This window comes from Pezoporus occidentalis, unplaced genomic scaffold, assembly GCF_034315485.1.
Source record: "Pezoporus occidentalis ecotype Australia unplaced genomic scaffold, CSIRO_AGI_Poc_V1 ctg32, whole genome shotgun sequence".
Classification (NCBI taxonomy): Eukaryota; Metazoa; Chordata; class Aves; order Psittaciformes; family Psittacidae; genus Pezoporus; species Pezoporus occidentalis.
This window is the reverse complement of record NW_026915158.1, coordinates 1,539,388-1,561,016: the sequence shown is the minus strand read 5'-3', so window position 1 is coordinate 1,561,016 and position 21,629 is coordinate 1,539,388. Positions and strand designations below refer to the sequence as shown.

Below are 21,629 nucleotides of genomic sequence, written 5' to 3'. Positions count from 1 at the left end.
ATTGATAAACCATACCAATCATCAAATCCCAGTTTATTGATGATATCGTTTCACCCTTATCCTTTTGGAAGACTTTTCAGTCTCTCCATCCTCAGTTTCCAGATGGATTAAATAAATAAATAAGTAATAATAAAAGAAAGAATTCTAAATCAAAGCATCGGAAATGATCTATACAGTTTATGTAATGTTTCCCAAGTGAACTAATGTCGAAGCAAAGTATGATTGATAACAAAGTGTAGTAGTATGTATTGTATGTATCGTACATACAAAAATATTACAGGTTTCTTTAGTTTTACATGTTGTTAAATAAGCAGAACTCAAGATGCTTTACCAGGTGAGCTATGGCAGGCTGTGAAGGACACAGAGAAGGAAATGTTTTTCCTCCATAGGTTTGTCGGGAGAAACTGAACAAGTCTCACGGCTTTGAGGTAGATCTTTGCAACTGGCAATAAAATACAACATTTTGCTGTAGCCTCCCTCTGAAAACTACTATGCCCTGTGTATGAAACTGAATGTGAAGAGTCCATTGACATTCTGTTTAGTGTCTCCTGTCTGCTTTGCTGAAAGTTGCTTCAAGAGTGCAGCCCTCAACATATATTCCGCATGTGAATTTATTTTGCAGCCTATGTCTCCAAGGACCATTATGGCCTACAGACTGGTAGGGTCTCAAAACTAATGTGTCAGGTCCAGAAGACAGAGCTGCACAGCACTGCCCTTTTTTGCAGTCTTGTCAATAAACCTTAGGAGTCCCCAGCAAAAGTAGAGTCATAGGAGCAACAACCTTTTATTACCAGCCAGCCTTAGTTTCTCCCCATTTTCGTATTGCATACTGATTTTTACCAAAGCTGGAACTTATGCACTGTTACTTAAGGTGAAGGAAGTTTTCCTTAACAGCCCTTGCTCTTATGTTTTAAAATGGTCATTAGTTCTCTTTCTCGGTTTTCATCTTGTTCACAGGCTTTCCTCCATGTATACCTCACACTTTCTTATTCTATATGTATGTATCTCATGTACTTCTTCTTGTATCTCATGTACTTCTCATCTCTCTGTCCCCATCTAGCAAACTCTTCTGCCGTCTGTCTCTTCATCAGTGTCTGAGACATATGTGTAAAATTGAGGTTCTCCTAAAAGGATGTAAAACTAGCCTGGAAGGGACCTGCTTGCTGATATAAAGATGGTAAGAAAGGAGAGAATTTTTTTGTATTTAAGTGTCATGGATATAATTTCATATGTATGTAAAAAAAAAATAATTTATAGACTGGCAAATTCTTAGGGTTAGATGTCCTCTTTTAGTGTGAATTGAAAATCAGTTGCATTGTAACTGAGGTGGTTTGATTCCACAGGTATCTTTTCCAGATGTAGCTTCATTGCACAAGTGCCAAATGGAGTTTCTTACAGGAGAGTCATTTGGTGCTGCCTCAGACTAAGGCAGATGAAACCTGTGTTACAGTCAGTGGCCTGGTCTTCTCCAGTGGGTTGCCAGCTGCAATGGAATGGCATATGAGCGGTGGCACAGGCTGTAGAAGCCTGTTTGCTAGAGAATGCCATTGTTTCTCATGGTTCATTTGACAGCCTCCAGAGACTGAATATTGTTAACTGGGAGCTGCCTACAGCATTGCCTCTCAGATTAGGGTCATGTCAGTGTTCCTGCTGTGTCCTGTTGTTTGAAAAGATGAAGGAAAATGATGCACCATACGTAGAGTTCTCAAACAAGGTTTTGTGCCAATAATGTTTAAAAATGACTGAAGATGCCTTTTTCTCCTCCATAAAATATTTTGTGTATTTTTATGCAGAATATAGGAATTTAAAAAAAATGTCAAGGAAACATATTTGTTTGGATTATGCTAAAAAAAAAACAAATTAGTTTAACCCTGAAGAATTTATGTATCTTTCTCACACCCCACTCTTGCTCTAATACCACAGCTCAACTAGCAGAGCTTCTGAAAGTGCCAGTGGTGTATTGCTTTTGTCTCTGTAGACAGACCAATCTGTAGGGAGCACAATCCAGCAGCATGCTGATGGAGTGACCTGCTGGACACTGGAAGGTGTCTAGACTGAATTTCCATCCTGGGACACGAGTAACTCTTGGTATATGTTTACAGAAGAAATGGATTGTTTTGAGGATAGTCAGGAAATCATTTTCAGAATTTGTACTATGCGTTTACAGAGCAGCTTGGTCTAAATTACTGTCTGCAGATAAAAGGTTTTCTTTTGATGAGTAGGACCCACATGACAGGAGGATTGTAACCATGACTTTCAGTTTTAGGAGTTTTACAAGCTGGGTTGTCTTCCTTACAAAGAATTCTCCTTAGTTAACCTCACAGTTATGGAGGTAAAAGCAATCCATTTAATGTCTGGAAAAGTGTTTTATCCATTAGAGGAGTCCTAAAACAAGATACATAATCATTCATGAGGTTCTAACAGAAAAGATCACTATCCACAAAAGTAGAGCAAAAGCTAGATAAGGAGGAAGAAGTTGCTTTGGAGAGGAGTTAGCTTTCAACTCAGTGTAGCAAAGGGGGACCATTGGTTTCAAAGTCATTAATTGCTGAGGATAGAGAAGGAAAGTGAGTGTAGAAAAAACAGTGTGGAAAAAGGATGGAGGGAAGACTGGAAATCAGTGTCTTACTAAGTGTTTGGCATCAAGGAGAAGCACACATTTAAGATGTGCTGGGGTTTTATGATGGGGAAAGGAGTGAAAAATAACCCTCGGTTATGGATTTGAGTAATAGAATAAATAGAGATGTACAAGGGAGAGAGAAAAGTCTTCAAAGGAAGTTTAAGAACTGGACTTTGAATGTGTTAAAATTCAGCTAATTTGAAGATGTGTGTTCTCTAGAAAGCTGTGATTCAAATTTTTTATTTCTTTTTGAACTTATTACAGAGTTGGGGAAGAAGGGTTCAGGATAAAAAAAAAATCATTTGCTCATTCTGCAGCTTTTATCTGCAGGACTAGATTGGTTTAATTTGGAATACAAAATTGAGAGATCAGATTAAAGTTTATTTTTAAAACTGATGTTTCTGCCTTTCTAAGCTAGCTTCTGCCTAGAGGTTGTGACACAAATGTTTTGGTCTCAGTATATGCCAGGCTACTGAGTGCTGCTTTTTCTGCCCATGACCAGGGTGGCTTGCCACCTGCTGAGGTGTTTCAGATCACACAAACTCCTTTAGGTTGTTTGTTCCCCCTCCATGACTCAAATCCTTTCAATAGATAGTTTCTTTGAAATTGCTTGCTCTAAGCCCAGTTTCTGGGCGTTTCAAAAGCGGAGTTGTTTGCAGCCAGTTACTTTCTTCTTTTGGCTGCAGTAAAGACCTTGGAATTTATTTTTTTCCTAGGGTATTGAATTTCAATGTTTTATCATTTTTCCCCCAAGGAAGATATGAATGTGAAATAGAGAAGTTTTCTTTCTGGAGTCTGGCCAGAAAGAGTGCTTTCCACCTGAGTTTAGATGGAATATATTCAGGTACCTTGCTGAATTTGGGCCAAGATTTGTAACTTGATTTTTAAGTGAACAATAAGTTAAAACCATACATGAACATTTTTTTCTTAGTTGTGAGAATAATATTTGCAAATAACTTATTTAGTAATTACCAAGAAATACTGAGCTTGATGAGGTAACCTCGTAAAAAAAGAATCAAAGCACAATACCCATTCTTATTATTTGGCCCACTCAGATTTTAAATTCTTTGATGTGAATTCAGAAAGAGTTTCTATGAAACAGTATTCACAAATTACACTATTTCTTTATAATAGGGCAATAGTAAACAAGAATTTATATTTGTAAGTGTGCATGGTTTTGTTTAAGTATGTATGTCCAGAACTGAAAACAGTAATTCAAGTGAGGCTTCACCAGGATAAGTAGAGGGAGAGGATAACGCTCTTGCTAATGCAGCCCAAGATACCATTGGCCTTGGCCACAAGGCCGTATTGCTGACTCATGAACAGCTTAGTGTCCACCAGGACCCTCAGGTCACTCTCCACAGAACTACTTTCCAGCAGGTCAGCTCCCAGCCTGTAGTGGTGCATGGGGTTATTCCTTCCTAGGTGCAGGACTCTGCACTTCCCTTTGTTGAACTTCATTAGGTTCCTCTGCCCATCTCTCCAGCCTATCTAGATCCTTCTGAATGACAGCACAGCATGCAGGGGTATCAGCCACTTCTCTCAGTTTCATTTCATCAGCAGACTTGCTGAGGACGGACTCTACCCCTTCATCCAAGTCACTGATGAATAAGTTAAACAGTACTGGACCCAGTATTGACCCTTGGGGGACACCGCTAGTTACAGGTCTCCAGCTAGACTCTGTGCCACCCGTCACAACCCTCTGAGCTCAGTCATTCAGTCAGTTTTCAATCCACCTCACCACCCCCTCGTCCAGCCTGAACCTCCTGAGCTTGCCTATGAGGATGTCATGGGAGAAAGTGTCGAAAGCCTTGCTGAGGTCCAAGTAGACAGCATCCACTGCTCTTTCCTCATCTATCCAGCCAGTTGTCCCATTAAAGAAGGCTGTCAGGTTGGTTAAGCATGATTTCCCCTTGGTGAATCCATGTGACTACACCTGATCACAGTCAGCATTAGCTGATCAGGGTGTTAACCAGGGACCCTCATAGCATTAGCTGACTATATCTCATAATTCCATTGAGCTGACTATAATGCGTAGTCATTGTGATTGTAAATCAGTGGGAAAGAAAAGGAGTGCATTTATCTCTGTGGAAAAAAAAAAAGTATTACTCTAGCTTAGTATTTCATATTCAACTGCACTCATTGACTGGCTCCAGTAAGTTTGTAATATTAATGAGATGAAGACCAACATCTTTAACTCAAGGAAAGCAACAGGTAGTGTATAAGCAAGGGCTCTCAGAATAGTCAAATTGACACTGAAAGCATTAAAAGAATTCTTATCCTGATTTTCTTATATGTAGGTACCAACAGTAGTCAAGTTGTTGAATCTGAATTACTCAAATGTTACTAACGGCGTCCTACATTTCCTTTAAATAGTAGAATTTTGCATTTTGTGATTCTCACGTCTTCAATATGGATCTCTATTTGCTTTCACCACAAATTTTGAATATAAAATTTTCAGCTGTAGACATTCGCGTTCAGACTTAAACTTTCAAAGATTCATATCACTGCATATGATTTGCATAGAGTTCGGTCTTCTAATTCTTCTCTGATGGAAGTGAGGGATATTTTTATATTCTGTGAATGTCTACAAAAACAGGCTTATATAAGTCTGAATTCAAACTGCATCAGGGCCTACAGAATAGCAAATTGAGACTTACGCACATCCTGGTTTCAGTCTAATGCAGGATCCAACCTAGTGCATGTACTCAGTCATGGATATTTGGAAGTGCTCCCAGGTCCCAGTTTACATGTGGACTTATCAATCTTCATTAAGAAGGCATTCTTAGGAAATACCTTGTTTCTATTTTATACCAGAATTCTAGATTTTCATATTTGTTATGTTTAGATTTGTTTAGAGGACACTATGGTAATTTAAACATCTCTTGGTACTAAGATATAACCTGAGGCTGTTTGCTTTTCCTCCTATTAGTATTCTTGTCTTGTTGGGGCAAGCAGTGATCCAGACACCTAAAGACAGATTAAATAACCTGTAAGAGCAGCTAAACATAGAGAAATTGGCTACATAGAGCCTAAGATAAGTTCCTATGTTTAAAACTTCAGTTGTGCTTTTCAGATCAGCCTCTGGTTCTCCCAAACTGAGTATCAGTGAACAACTCCATCAAGACTGTGAATGTAATTAGCAGTAAATACCAGTTCTGATAAAAATTCTTTCAACTGTTGCATGTTCAGCTAAAAAAAAAAAAAAAAAGAATTACTTTTCAACTAAAAGCTGTTGCATTTAGGAAGCACCTTCCTTTAGTAGTTCTTTACAAATGGCTTTTGTGTGTACATAGTGAATATAACAATGCATTTTGATGGCCTGGGTCAGGTAGTCCTGAAATTAAATGCAGCAGGTGTGTATAACCAGAAGAATGAGAAGGAAAAAAAAAAAAAAATCCATTAAAGTGTCTGAATCTGTTAAAGAATGGGATTTTCCTCATTACCTCATGCTAAATTTACCTTTTAAGATGTACCATTAAGATATGAAGAGCTCCCTTGGAATTGTCACCTGATTGTACTGGCTTAAATGCAGTGAGAGCACTGAATGAAAGATTTAGTCCACTGAATTTATGCATCTAATTCACACCTGAATTTTAGGCTCTCAGACAGTTTTCTTGAGTGCCCTCATGCCATTAATTATTGGTTTAGAGGACAAGGGTCCTGGAAGGCTTTTACATAGAGCTCATTTCTTACCAAAATTTAGCATCTAAGATCTCCTTGGAAGAGTTCCTGCTTTTTCTGTATCTGTTTTGGAAGCAGGCAGAGATACAGGACATTTGTGTCAATATGCATCTATTATTTGAGTGGGGTCCCTTCAGGTAAGGGATTGTTTCTCCTTCCACGCTTGCAGACCACCAAACTCAGCTGAATCTTTTTGCAGTGGCTTGGAGCAGCACTTCAATATAAATACTTGATATCTCTGATGGCTCTCAAAGTCAGGATGAGAACCTTACCTGGCTGTGGGCCCTCTGCTGGGATAGCCATCTCCTTTGCATTGTGTGTTTTTTTGCTCTAGGTACCAGTAAGCAGGGTTGTCAAGTGCAAGGGCTGTATTTGGTGATGCTCAGAGGAAGACATCTGAAGATAAGCACTTCCTGCATTACTTTGTCCAGAAGATAAGTTCTCATATCTCAAGCTGTCAAAAGCTTTGTGGCTTTAGTATGGAGGTGACTGACTCACGGGTTTTAATGTCTGTAGGACTGGATGCAAATTACATCCAGGCTATTCCTCCACTTTCTCCACCTCCTTATATGATACCCATTTAGGAAACCTCAATATTAACCATTACCTGCTCATCCTGCTAAATAAAAGCAATTGGTAGTCTTCTCTCCCAATATATCTGTTTCTTGGAAGGGTGATTGGATTTTGTTAGTATTTCTGGCAGTAAACCTAAGAGAATCATACCACTTAAAAAAAAAAACATTAATACTAAACATCTCTGTAAACAGTCTTAGAGTTTTAAAATCAAGTTCTGGAACACAGCTTTTTCTTTCTTCAGTTTGTGTAAAGTTTCATTACAAGTTCTGCTTTTATGTTTCATATTGTTATTAAAAGTTTCTTGGCTGAAAAATCATTTATTCCGGGTATCAAATGTTTCGTTTTGGTGAACAATAGTGAGGTTTCTTTCAACATGAGGTATAATGGAGATAACATTGCCAAGAGAAGTTAAATTATTACTTCACATTATAAATCTCATTCACAGAGGTTTCCTGGGTACATTTTTTTCACTGCAAGTTTGACTTGTAACAAAAATTAGCAGTTTTCAGGAAGTATGCATCTAATAAAAGGCACCTTTATGACTCGTCATTGCCATACGCACACATTTGCTTCTAGCAACTGTAACATACATTTGCACTTGCTAATCTTCAAAAAAAGAAATAAAGAATATTCTAAGTCCATGAAAACAAGAAAACTTGTAAGTGCCCTTAAAATAATGTGAATATTACAGGACCTATTCAGAAACTTTTTCAGTCATGGAGAGATTTTGTTCTCTTTAAAGTTTCTCAAGAACGCACTCTGTTGATCTGTTCTGACTGATTAATATCAGGTTCAGAGCCTTTTCATGATTTATTTTCATAGAAACAGATGTTATCGTTTGTGGTGGAATGGAGACATATTCTGGGTATTATGTAACCTCATTTGGCATTGACTTACATGTTTTTCCTTCATTTTGCCACTATATTATAATTGTACCCAAGTGGTTCTAACGTGGTTTCCATAGATACTTAGCATGTTCAGACTTTGTGCAATATATGCCTTGGTCTCATAGATAGCTCTTGTTTTTAAACTCTGAGGTGTGCTACACCTGTACAAATCACTGGTACAGTAGTTTTGTGCCCATATTTCAGTGCTACCCAGCAGCTCTGCTTTTGTAGCCTGTGATGAGTTAGACAAAATCTCTGCTTGCTACCAAAGTGTTGATAGAGTGCTGTGGGCTCAGTCAGTGTGAACCCCCTCCATATTTGCAGGAGTGTTGGGAGGAGAGGTGAAGGATTGAACAGGAGGCTTCAGTCCAGGCAAGGGAAATAACAGACAATTTGGGAAAACTCTATGACCATGAGGGACCTGTTGAGAAACAACTAGATGCTGAATCCTCCCTAAAAATAGTCTGGCTTGACGTGACATTCCTGTGCTTGTGTTATGGTTTGAGATTCTCCTTTGGGAGTTGCTGCTCTGCTTGGGCCCTGACAATAAACCTCGAGAGTTTTTTAGTTAGCTTGGTCCTAACCACGAGGCTTGTCACAGTGTTTGTAGCCAACTGATTTGAACGTTGTAAGCAGATACATTCTTTTGTGCTACCACACTGTTTCTGCCTCTTGAGACAGAAAAGAAGGACCTTGCTGACACCAAGAACAGCTCTGCCTTGTACATACACAACAGTTCTTTGACCTGTCTTTTGTGGAGGGCTTTGCCTCTTCTACAGACTTAATTGCTTACAGTGTTTCTTATAAAGCCTACTGGTTCAATGACCAACCTCAGCTGGCAGGGAAGGCAAAGGAGTCTGGTTTCTTTTGAAGTGAAGATGACTGTTACTTCAAACGCCGGCCAGCGGATGGGCCTGGACTGAGAAACATTTCATTTGGATGTTTTGAGAGGCTTAAAAACCTCTGGGTCACAGCCACAACCTTTGTAGGAAGTGATATACTGTGGACACAGTGAACAGACTGAACACCCCAAAAGGTACAAGAGAACATCTTACTTGCTAGATGTATTTTACAAGCCCTGCTGAGATTAATGCAGGAGCCTGTGCTGGGACTAAGCTAGGACAGTGTTACATAGAAGGACGGGTGCCCCAACCACTCACTGGACCTGGAGGATCAAATCTGCATCAGCCATTCCCACTCATTAGCTGTATTTTTTGGCAGTGGAGAAGTATAGGAAGTAAGAAATGATTACCTAGTAGTCCCATCTTCTTGCTTTAACGTATAAAATTTCTACTCTGCAGGCCATCCACAAGTGGAACAGATTACAGCTGCATGGCCCTCACATTTCCTTCACCAAGTTGCTTGTGATATTTTGGCCAGACTTAAAAAAAAAAAAAAAAAGAAAATGAGAAGAGGGACGATTCCTCTTAGATTATATGTGCAGGATTTTTATCTCCCTTAGAGAAATTTTGAATAGTTCCTTATTATACCAAAACAGTTCAAAGCTATTCAAAAGAAAGCAACAATTATTTTTGTAATGTTTTAAGTAGAGACTGTTTGAAATCTTCAGCCTTTTGCAGCTATAAACTGATGTCTACATGGCCAGAAAAGCAAAATTATGAGCATGGTCTTTATCACCTCATCCTGCAAACTAGACCAGAAGAAGAAAAAGCATGGTTAATAGAAAAAAAAAAACCAAATAATTTCTGAGTTTCTGTATTTCTAAATTTAAAACTAATATTTAAGGAAAAGAAATCATCAATATTTTTAATTTTAATTAGGTTTTGCTGTTAACCATAGCCAACTTCAAATTTGGCACAAACCTGCAGGCTGTTCAAAACAGAGCACAGGCCAAATACATGCTGTAGGTAGACTAATACAAATTTTTAATAGCAATTAATTTTCTCTATATTCATACCCTTGAAAGGATGCTGCAGACTTTCCCTTGTATGTTTGAAGGTGAATATGCTGGGATAATTGCATTTCATTGTTGCAAAAGAACATTAACCTCTAGAGGAGTCTGACTCCTGCCAGGACCACATTTGCTGTTGGCTAACAGCAGTGTTGATGTCAATGCAGCTGCTCCGTCTGACTTTTTAGCCATTCATCTTTAGATTTCAGTCGATGTCTACCTGTAAAGATATGCTCAGAAAAGTAAAAGGACTGGCAAGTTGTGCTTCTGATTGTGGCAGAGAGGAGCATGAAGATTTACATGACTGTGGGTTTAAACCACAGCTGACAGATACATTCTTTGCGCGCAAATGCGTTGATAAAAATTAGGTTGTATGCAGCAGAACAGACATTTTTAAGGTGTCAGCCCAACACAACATGTTACAGTAGCTGGGCTTAGCTGTCTGAAACTAATACTTCATGGTAGTAATTTCACTTGAGAGTAACAATAGTATCTACTCCCATTGCAGAGTGGCAGTAGTTCATGACAGCATATTGATTTGGAAGACTTCTATCTCCTTTGAAATATAAGAAGGTTTTGAAATATAAGAATTAGTATCTCTGGCCTCTTTGTGGTTTTCATCATGATTTGCAGCTTTGGTTTCTTGCAGCATCAACCTTAAGTTTATTATAGGTACTAAAATCTTACCTTCAGGCTTGTGATGAGGGCAGCTACAAATGTTGGGTGTTAGCTTCTGGGCTAAATATCCATATCAGGGTTTTCTGAGACTGTGAGAAGGTGCTGGACCCACTACCTGAGATGATGCCTCCCTGTTCCTGTGTTCCTGACAGAATTCTTTGAGCCCTTCAACAAAATTGTTCAGGAGGTCAGATGATGTTTACTTAAACGTGACAAAGCACACTGCTGAAGCTGCAGAGGACTGTCATCAAGGACTCAGTAGCAATGGACTCAGGACAAAGCAAGAATAAATGGCAAGGTCTAAGAGAAATAGACCAAGGCATCTGTGTTATAAGCATTAATTTCTCAGCTGGGTAATTATGAAAGGAAAGACAGCATAATTTGCAGATGATTTTAGGACATTAAGGACCAAAGACAGGAAGATCTTCCAGAAGCACCTACAAGGTAAATGGACAGACAGGACCCTGCCAGACAAAATCATGCTGACTGTTGGATAAATACCATAAGGAGCCTTTAAAAGTCATCTAGTCCAAGCCCTTGTCAATAAGCAGAGCCATCTTCAATGAGATCAGGTTACTCAAAGCCCCATCCAGCTTGGCCTTGAACACTTACAGGGATTTACCACCTCTCTGGGCAGCCTGTGCCAGTATCTCACCACCCTCACAGTGAAGAACGTCTTACTTATATCTGATCTAAATCTACCCTCTTTCAGTTTAAAGCCATTTCCCCCTTGTCCTGTCCTGCTCTTGTAAATGTCTCTTTCTTATAAGACCCCTTTAGGTACTGGAAGGTTGCAGTAAGGTCTCACTGCAGCCCTCTTTTCTCCAGGCTGAACAAACTCATTTATCCCAGCACAGCCATTTTGCTTTGTATTGCTCGATATCCACCCTTCCTGCCATAGTGTATATAGTTGTGGCAGTTGCTAAGCATGTGAGAAATGAGGAAATGCTAAAATAGCAGTGCTTTCCAAACAATAGAAGTTAAATAAAAAATTGTAGTGCTTATAGCATAGTATGGGACTACTTGATATTTTTAGCCTGATCATACCTCTATACCGCTAATCATTGTACATGCATTTGAACATCACCCATTTTCATAGTTAAATTAAAAAGGATGAAGAGCAATAGCCACGTGTGGAGGGATTTGGAGTTATAGGTTGCAGGGCTAATGAACCCTCCAGATCTGTGGTGCAGTGATTTGTACTATGCTGTGGCACACTGGGTTTCAAAGCAATCCATACTCGTTAGCAGGAGGAGCTAAATGTTAGTTTCAGCCTGGGTGTGAAGGGAATGAGTAATTTCAGCACCCAGTATGTATATTACTTGCCTTTGTTAAGACTATCATGTTTTTAACTTGGCTCTTTTTAATTCTTTTCAGGCTTTATCAAAATAGAAATCACAGCCATAATTTACATTCCTCTCATTATAAACTGGATGTTAGGAAAGGACAGTGAAGAAATTCTGGGAAGTAAAACGTGCTCTAATACATCCTTGTCATGCTACCTGATGCATTGTTGTTCAGGATATAGGCTAAATACATGAATAAAAGACAATTAAGTTACTAATTCCTGTAACACCAGTGAAGGAATGACAACGATGAGTTAGACATGGCATGACTAGTAATAACTCCAAGATAATAACACTGGCAGGAGTTTCATGTTTTCACTTGCTTACAAATCTATTTACATTACTACTGAAAGTGATGTATTTTAAAACAGTATACTTTAAAGAACATAAAAAAACCACCAACACTCCCCAGTCCCCATCAGAATCTCATTCTGCCAGTTAACGTGCTGTCACAGGAGTCTGTCTCTGGTGGCAGTGACAGTGACAGTGCCAGCACTGACAGCCGTCTTGGTGCTCGCATGGCAAATGGCCTTCTGACAGCTTAGAAAAAATGTCAGAATAGCAGCTGCCCATTTTCTGGAGGTGTTTTACCAAGTTAACGTTGTTGCTGTTTTGAAATTAATTTCTTTGCAAAACACAAAAGAAGAAAGCAATTTGCACAAATGCCAAGAAAGCACATGAGTCTGTGCGTCATGAATTAATTAAGCAATCACCTGCTTCTTTTTCTTCTTGCTCTCAAGAAAATGTTAAAAAATAGCAAGCTAGCGTGACCTTTAAAACTAGAGAGGTTCAGTGGTCATATCTAAATGAATGTACACATCACTGTTTCAGGTGGGTTGGTCTTTGAATTGACTGAGAAATTCCACTCCAAAATAAAAGGTTCAGTGTAACTAAGCAGAAATCAGCTATGTAACACAGTGCTATGGCTAGAATGAAAATACTGCAGAAATATTAGAAGAAATGGCAGTGTCCTTTCCCAGTAGAGTAGCTGGGACCATGTTTTTTCCACATGACATGTCAGTGTAACTGTAGGTTTAGTGATGTAGTGAAAATTCCTTTCAGTTAGGGATTTTGGCTTCTTCATCCAAATATGACATGCAGCACTATACAAACTTTGTCCCTGTTGAAAAGAGGAAACAAGGGGAAGCTGTCTGAGAGTGCATCAGAGGGTGGTATGTGATGGAGGAAGTTCAGGAGCTGTGCAGGGCAGGTGGCCTGCACCCAAGCCTGTATTCAGTTCACTTCTTGCCCTGAAAGAGACTCCTTTTCACCCAGTATGGACAGAAGCCCTCTCCCCTTCATGGGGTCAGGCAGATGGCTCAGAGCTAGAGGGAGGGAAAAGAGAGTGTGTGAAGCTGCTTGACCTGCTTAAGCAGGTCTAACATTAACATGTCGCCCTCTAGTCAAATCAGATCTTATGAGAAGAACCCCATTCTGTGCATTTCTTTTTTTCTTCTTTTAAATATAAGTGCTGCTAATGTCTTCTTCTTTTTTTTTTTTTCCTAGAAATGAGAAGAAATATATAAGCAGATACTGGAAAGAAGTGAAAGTTGGAGACTTTGTGCAGCTTCGCTGCAATGAAATTATACCTGCTGACATACTGCTGCTCTCCTCAAGTGATCCTGATGGGCTGTGCCATATAGAAACAGCTAACCTGGATGGTGAAACTAACTTAAAACAAAGACAGGTAGTGAGGAGGTTCTTAGAGCTGGTAAGTTGCCATTCTTAACTCTCACTTAAGGTAAGAATTTGTTTCAGGTAAGTAAACTGTTCACCAGTCCACTCCGCACCAGCTAAATATGCTTGTTCTAGTAATGCTGATGAATTATTGTTATGGTTGTCATTGAAATACTAGCACTTGCCAACAGCTGACCTCATCATAGTATCAGAAGTTTTACCATAATTTTTTCCTGAGTTTGAATAGGAATTATCTGGTGCAATTGTGTGTGGTTGGAAAATGTTGGGGGTTTTTAATGGCTTCTATTGTAGCTTGATTTTTGAAAACACATTTTAACTCTCCAGTGAGACGATATTTAAATATAAACAACTACTTTTCCTGCCTGCAAACCAGATCAGTTTCAATTAGGAATTTTGCCTGAAACTCTGTGTTGCAGAATATCCCTCCAGCACTTGGAGCGTTAAAGCTTGTAAGATTTAAAGGGACAGCATACATGCATTCTGGAGGTGTCTGTGCTGAAAAGCTGTTGTACTGCTCTCTCACTGTGCTTATCTCTCCCCAACAGCACTACTTTGAAACAAAACAAAATCCAGATCAGTTACTTTCAGCAGAATTAGAGGAAATTACCTGAAGTTTTACTTGCTTTAATAATCTTACTGAAATAGTATTTCTTTGCATACCCTCCTTTCTCTTACCTCTTGCTAGCTAACCCCAGTTTCCTGTATTTTCTTAGGAAAAAAAAAATATTTTCTAGGTTTCAGCTAAGTCTTTTTTTCCTAGTAGCTCTTCTCATTTAATAGATTTTGTAAACAGTGGAGCTGCTGCGCGTACCATGGCCATTAAACGTAACTACACAAGCCTATAGTTATACTGAGGTAATCACCATTAATGAAGTTGGAATCCTTTGAATAGGATAAAAATCAACATGTGTTCCAAATAATTCTTTATGGTAGATAAAGCCTCTCTCTGAATAGTGTGTGAAAACATGAGATAAAGAATTGTTTAATAATCAGTGATTTCCACATAGAATTTAGATATGACACAGCAGCTACTGCCATGGCAAGAAGCCTAATCAGCTGCAGGCCAAATGTTTCAAAAACTTTTGGTTGTTTCAAAGAAGCTGATTGAATTGCTTCTCAATCGTCCCATCTCCTTCCCACTGAATTTTTTCCCAGTGAGTAGAACTCCAGGGTGGTACTCAGATGATGTATCTCACTTCTCTGCCAGCATAGACTTCCTACATGACCTCAGGCAAATTACGTAGGACAAAAACTATAGATTGCGTATACACTACTGAATAGAGGGATGCTTTCATGTTTGTGGTTACAGTTATAAGCTAAGGGCACATCCCAGCTCTGTCTCAAAGGAAGACCTGGGGATGTACCAGTTCCTCCACTCATATACAGCAAATGGTTGGATTTCTGTGATCTGAGACTATCTGACACACAGCAGGAGGTGCTGGTAACCAGTGTTGAAGTGTCAGATCATCACAAGACTGGCTTTCAAGAATCTTGCTGCCCTGAGGAGTCCCTTGTACTACCTCAGGATCCCCAGTTTCCTGGTGGCAGAGTCATGATTCATCACTAGGAGTGTGATTCTTGGAATCTGTTGGGCTGTGAGGGGATCTGCCAACCCTAGAGCTGTGAAGCCTGAATGTATGCCCAAGCCATCAATCGTGGAGTCACTCTTCTGTCTTCAACCTGTAAACTCATGTGTGCATTAATACAGCAGGAAAACCAGGAGGGAATACCCCTGCAATCTCATGTTTGGCATAGTCAGTGGGCATTAAATTGCTGATCCAGACCAGGCAGCTGAAGACTTCAGGTCTGGGTTTTGTACAGTTTGGCAATACCTGTAACCTTTAGACTGTTGTGTGGAAGTGAGTAGCAGTGCCTTTTCCTCCTCGAACAGTTAAAGGTTATTGGAGACTGCATTGGACCTAGTTAGGCAAGAAGGCTGAGGAAACAGTGGCCTCCTAGGGAAGCAAAGCTAGGTTCATGTGCCAAGCAGCTTAGCACATCAGGGTATATGTGGCATAACTTACTCAGTATACCCAGCTTTACTGAGGAAGTCAGATATCATACAGATAGAGTCAGCTTAGAGTCAGCTTTATAAACACCTACAGCACTTTGCGTTTCTAATTCATCCTCCTTCCAAATCTTTGTTCTCTGTATTATAAGATGATTATAGAACTTTTATTATCTCAGAAGTGTGCTTTAAGATATGTGGATAACTAATTTTTAAAAACAGATTTTATATCACAAGATGCCTAGCTACAGTAGCAGAGAGGTCCATAATAAATTGTCAGGCATTAAACAGGGGCCAATGACAGAAAGCTTATTCATTCCAATGAAAATAGTACTGGGCCCCAAGAAGTAAAGTATTGAAAGAGAGCTTGTAAGAAAACCACATGTGACTACCTCCCCTCTCTTAAAATAGCCAAGAAGCAGGAAATACCCAGCCCTGGTTTCCTGCATCAGCTAAGTCATAGGGAAAGTGCACACTTGCAAGTACCAAGTCCTAGGTCCTCAGCAGCTGCAGCATCACAGACTATCTCTGTAACAGCATCCTTTAAGTTACCCAGCAGAACACTTGCCATCCTTGTTAAAGTTTTGGCCATCACCTGTCTGACCACACTGTTAATTCATGCAGCAGCATTAGCTTCCTCATTTCATGCTAGTAGGGATAGGATCTTACTTGTTCTTGAAGGTGTTGCTCTGCTGAGAGGCACTCAGCAGTGGGATAGAGGGAGCTGCTTTGGAAATGTTGGATGAACAATAGGCCCACAGCCAAATATCGTGGAATAAGCAAGGCGATGCCCGTTTTTTGGAGTGAAGTTCAGTTCCTATCTGGGTATCTCTTAAGTGGCAAAAACTGAAGAGAGCTTATTGTGAGGTCTCATAAAATACTTTGGAAGACCAAAATTCTCTTGCACCACATGTTGACCATCCTTTTACCAAATCTCAGGAAAGTTCATTCACAAATCTTACAGGACCTGCACCCCCACTTGTTCATGCATTGGACAAGAACACTCTTACATTTTTATATTACCTCTGCACTCATCAGAACAACTCTCAAGTTACGCTCATAGTTGTTTGATCCCGTGTCATTCTGCAGCCCTGTTTTTCAAGCAGGAAAGCAAACAAATAGATTATGTAGACCTAACCGTCTTTTTCCCACACTGCTAAACTCTTCCCCCACCTCTCTTACAGGATGACGTGCCTGGTCATGTGGCTTATCATAGGACAAGAAACACAGATTTTTTTGGAAGCTTCTTTTTAAAATAGCTGTCAACAGCTGTCTTTGAATAATGTCTCTGTAGCAGTATCACAAGTATTAAAAGAAGCTTTTGTGTTACAAAGCTTGGCCTTTCTGTGTTTCTTATATGAACTAACTGGTAACTTCCGAGCACGTGCCTGCGAAGCAGGTCAGCGAAGGATAACTGTTTATATACCTGTCATTCTGCTGAGCATAGGCAAGGAGCGGGGATGGGGCTAGGAACAATTGTTTTGAGTAACTTCTATGCTTTCTTTATTTTGTCCCTGCCCTGTGCCTGCTCGTGCAGTTTACAGTCCCACAGGTCTGTGCTGAGCTGCTCGCCATAGAGAGCCTGGCTAACAATTTGGAGTCACTGAAGCGGGGTATGCACTGGTTAGTCCTCTTGCAACCGCAGTGCTCTCTCTAAAAGCCCTCTCCAGAGGCCAGCAAGCCCAGTGCTGTTACATTGGGTACAGCTGTCCTCTAGAAGGGCAGCTGTTCTGCCAGCACATTCTGAAGGATTTTTGTGTGCCCCTCTTGAGCATTAGCAGCATGTAAGTTCCATAATCTCAGAGAGTAAAAGCTGTTACAGTTTCCCCCTTCCAAAACTTCATTCAGAAAAGTACTATTCTGATCTCTTTTTAGCCTGCCTCTTGAAGCAGCAGTAAGCAATTATAGAAGCTGTTTTGTATGCTTGTCTCCAGTGCTTTGCAGTCATCGTTTTACTCTAAACATATGCTGAGAAGATCCAAGATCAGCATTTGTGGGCTTGGGTTGGACCTCTCCAATTGTGAATTCCAATAGACTGTTTTCCTTTATAGTGCAAGTGACCAGAAATTTTGCTTATTTTAGTGCTGCTTCAATTTGTCTGAGAGATTTATAGTACACTGGGAACATACTGCTTTTTAGCTTTGTGTGTTTGTTAACGAATGTGATCTGTCTGGCACAAACCTGTACTTTCTGTATGTGAAACCCTATCGATATATAAGCTGTGGGAAGGGTCACTGTTGTATTTGTCTGTGGCTTGTATATCTGAAGATACCAGTTTGCATGTATACCTTTTTGTTCTACACTCAAAATAGTTAAGAAAAAAAGAAAAACACTCAGTGAATAGGTAGTAAAAAGGAAACAGGAGATTTCCAAAGGCCTTGACATCTTTTTCCTGCAAGACTTTAAATACTGTGGACTTGTTATCCAGCTACTACAGTGATAGGATGTGATAGAAATGTTTAAAGCAGTCAAAAAAGAAATTCTGCATGTTCTGTCTTTAAAGTCAAAAGGGTAGTGGACTGTGTTCACACTGAAACATGAATCAGATCCATGTGTGCAGCATGAAATTCTCGACAGTGCAGCTGTGAGAAAGCACTGTACTATATCCCAATGTGAGTGATATAACAGTGTTAGCAGTGACCACTAAGCATCTCTTGGAAAAAACGAGTGTTTCTTGGTATTCCACCAGTTTCCTTCTAATTTCTAACACACCCTTGCTGTTGCCGAGTCACAGCAGCCTTTTCTGGTATGCTGGATCTAACAGGAGACACAGTAGGCAGGAGGAATCAATGTGTTTTCTGTGCTACTCTGCAGGCTGCTGTGCCACCACACCCTCCACAGTTGCTTATGGAATGTTTTCCATCCATCTGAGACGTGTCAACCTCTCTTCAGAGAGTGGATAAGCAGATACAGCTTAGGCTGTGAGAGCTCAGAACTCCCTTTCAGGTTTCATAAACTTGATTTAGGATATTTTGATAGTATGAATCTAGACTCATGAAAAACATTTACCTTTCCTTGCTCCACTGTTTTTACTCATTATGCTTTTTAACAAAATCCACAAAGACTCACTGTAGGTTCTGGAGCAGCTTATGGTTTATTAACCACTGGCCATGTCCTGGATGTTTATGTGGAAACCCTCAGTTCAGCTGAAAGCTAAGCTAAACGTAGCGGCTGCCATTGAGAAGGTGCATGTATCACTCTGAGAACTAGTAGGGTTAAGGGATGCATTTTTTAACTTTTCCTCTCATTTTCTCCTAAGAGCAGACCTTTGTTCAAAACAAGCTTGTACCAGCATGATTGCACAGATTTAGATAAGCCTTGCAAATGACTTTGTGACTGCTTATTTACTTTGTCTAAGAAGCACATCTGAATTTGGTGTCTGCCTGTTTGGGAGGATTCATTTGCATGCAGACTAGTACCAAAATAACTCATCAGTCTGATTTCCTCAACAGTCTGTATGTGAACCCTCTGGAATATGTATAAACTTAGAGCACGCAAGCACATTCGTTCATCTGTCCCAGCCTGGAAGCCATGCTGCGTTGACAGATCCAGCTTTCATTCCAGCCCACTGTTCATTTCACTTCCACTGTTCTTGCACAGTGCTGAAAGCATACTGGGTACAGCTGGACGTAGAGGAACAAGCATTAAGCTATTTACACTCTTTCTTTCCCTGTGCATCGTAGGCAGAAACTGGTCCAAAAGAGAAGACTTCTAGAAGAAGGGCTGCACTGTAAGCTTGACTGCTGGTGACTGCAGGCAGCTCTATATATGAGGTACTTTATGAAGGGCAACTCAATCTGAATTGCATGAGAACAACTCACAGGGCAGCCTTGGTATCTCAATGTAGGTGTTTCTTTTGCATTCAGTTTTTCTCCCTCAAAAAACAATAATAAAAAAGTAAAAAAAAAAAAAGAAAAGAAAGCGATTTTCAAATTTTGGTTTATCCTAAACTGAGCTAAGATTTATTATGCAGCCATCTGTGTTAGTTAAACTAGCCCAGTTTGAGAGAACTGCTGAAGTTAAACCAGCACAACTCCCAGGCAAACTAGTTTTCAGCTCACCTGCTGATACGAGCTTCTTATCTCAAAGAGTCTGATTGAGTCCTCTAAAGCAACACAAAAATAGGCAGAGCTATACTCTCCCTGGAGCTCCTCATCTTACTAATATAGCCCTCAGGCTATCACCCGTCTGAAATGAGTGGGAATAGTACATTGTTGTTTAGACTCTAAGTGTTTTAACAGGGTAGAATCAGGCCACAAGAACAGTGGATTTCTCTGTCGCATCTTTCAGGGGTCATCCCTTGTGTCTTTCTTTTTTGAAGTATTTTGAGAAGGTTCACAAGGCTAGGAAAAATGGCTCGAAAATTCCAGATATACACATGCTAAAACAGCAGATTAGTGCTCCATCCCACACATGTTGCCAAAATTAGATTTCCCCAAGGGAAAAGACAGTTAAAAAAAATAACCAAACAAGCAAAAGAAAACAGTGTTTTTTCCCTGTGCACTACTGGAATATTAAATTAAAATTGTCTTTTTATTTTTACAGTTTTGCTGAAGATCTTAGGGAAACAAATCTTGTAAGATGTGTCTGTCAGTGCAAAATGCAAGCATGTCACGCCCTGTGAAGACCTTTGTCTGAGTTCACACCTTGAATGTTCAGTAAACCACTTTGATGAGGGTTGAGTCCCTATGAAGAGCTCTACATCTATAATTTGTCTTTCTTTTGGATAGTACAGTGTTCAGAAATGACTTGTGTGGAATCTGTGGACATGTATAGTTAAAGAGGAAGCTACAGCTGTCTCTCTAACAGAATCAAAGGCCTGGTGCAGAGCAGGGCCCAAGCCACTGCTGTGGCAAAGTCTTGTGTGAGCTAAATCTCCTTAAAGGAAGGCTGAGAACAATTTTTCACTCTATTGTTTTACCATGGCATTTAGTTAGCAGTCTCACATTGGGATGTATGGGGAAATAAAAACCTCAAGAATTATGGGTCACTTCCTCCTTGGTCAGCTTTGAGCAAGGTTGCTGTCTTTTTCTGTTTTCCATTGTGCAGGTGTGCAGGCCACAAGTTTGACTGTTGAGAGAGCTTCATTAGGGGGACAAAAAAATCTGAACAACTCTGAGAGAAAATTTTAGATCTCTTAATTTAAGCATTGGGGGATGGGGAACAGAGAAAAAGTCAATTTCTGAAGAGCGCTGAGTACTTGGCTTTTACCATTGGCATTGGCTGTTTGTTTTTGTGGTTTAATATAGGTTAAAGGGGCTAAATTGATGAATCTAAGTTTGAATGTCTTGGTCAGGTAGGACCTCCCATCCCTAGGGTATTCCTTCCAGCACTGGTGGAACAGTGATAAATCCAAGTAAGAACATGTGTTATGCCAGTACTTGTGCTGCATTTGCCCTCTAGAGAGGCAGGACATTTCATTCTCTTCATTTGCCCTCTAGAGAGGCAGGACATTTCTTTCTCTTTATTGATAGTTGAGCATCTCTCCCTTCTGCTGTTTCTATGAAAAAGCATCAGAAAACAAAAGAGCATTCCAGGTCCATACAGAAAATAAAATGCTATACTGCTTTCTAGTGACAGAAAAGTAAACGTTAACATTTAAAACAAGAGGAGAATTTCCAATTGTTTTTTATTATTATTACTTTTCTCATCTTCTAGCCTAATGCAGTCTTTCTGAACAAAAGTTTGTTTCTGGAACTGTTTATTCCTTAGGCATGCACCAGTCTGCCTGTCATCTGGGAACAGGAAATACCTAGAATACCTGGTTTTAGAAATTAGATTTTGTAATATAACATTGAGAACTCTTGATTTTAGGGCTAGGATTTTTGAGATGGAAATACATCATGCTACACTTGTCTCTCACACCACAACCCCAGCTGGCAGTATCAGTGGTTTGGAAAGGATGGAAAAGCCTTCTTTTCCAGAGCAGGAGGATTCACAGTATTAAGCTGTGTGTAACCCCAGCTATGATGATATGGTGTCACTTTCCTTTGGAAGCACTGAGGTAGAGAGAGGGTCTGCTTTTCTGCCAATAAAGGCAGAACAACAAAATGGGGAACTCCTGTATTTATCTCAGCATCAGGGATGCTTGTTTTCTCCACCTGCTACTCTCCAAGCCTTCTACACATTTTAGTACTAATAATGCCATGAAGGACAGTTGAAATTTGCATTGAAGTGTTGCTTACATGGGAAGTGGCTGGCCTTATCTATGTCTCAAAAT

General features: G+C 39.9%; 1 protein-coding gene across 1 annotated transcript in view; it reads left to right on the top strand.

The window, feature by feature from the left end:
- Positions 1–21,629, top strand: part of ATP10A (ATPase phospholipid transporting 10A (putative)) — a 106,872-nt gene that overhangs the window by 27,111 nt on the left and 58,132 nt on the right. Inside the window, exon 2 of the mRNA XM_062628594.1 lies at positions 13,210–13,414. Coding sequence (XP_062484578.1) covers positions 13,210–13,414 — 205 coding nt within the window. The remainder of the gene's footprint in view (positions 1–13,209; positions 13,415–21,629) is intronic.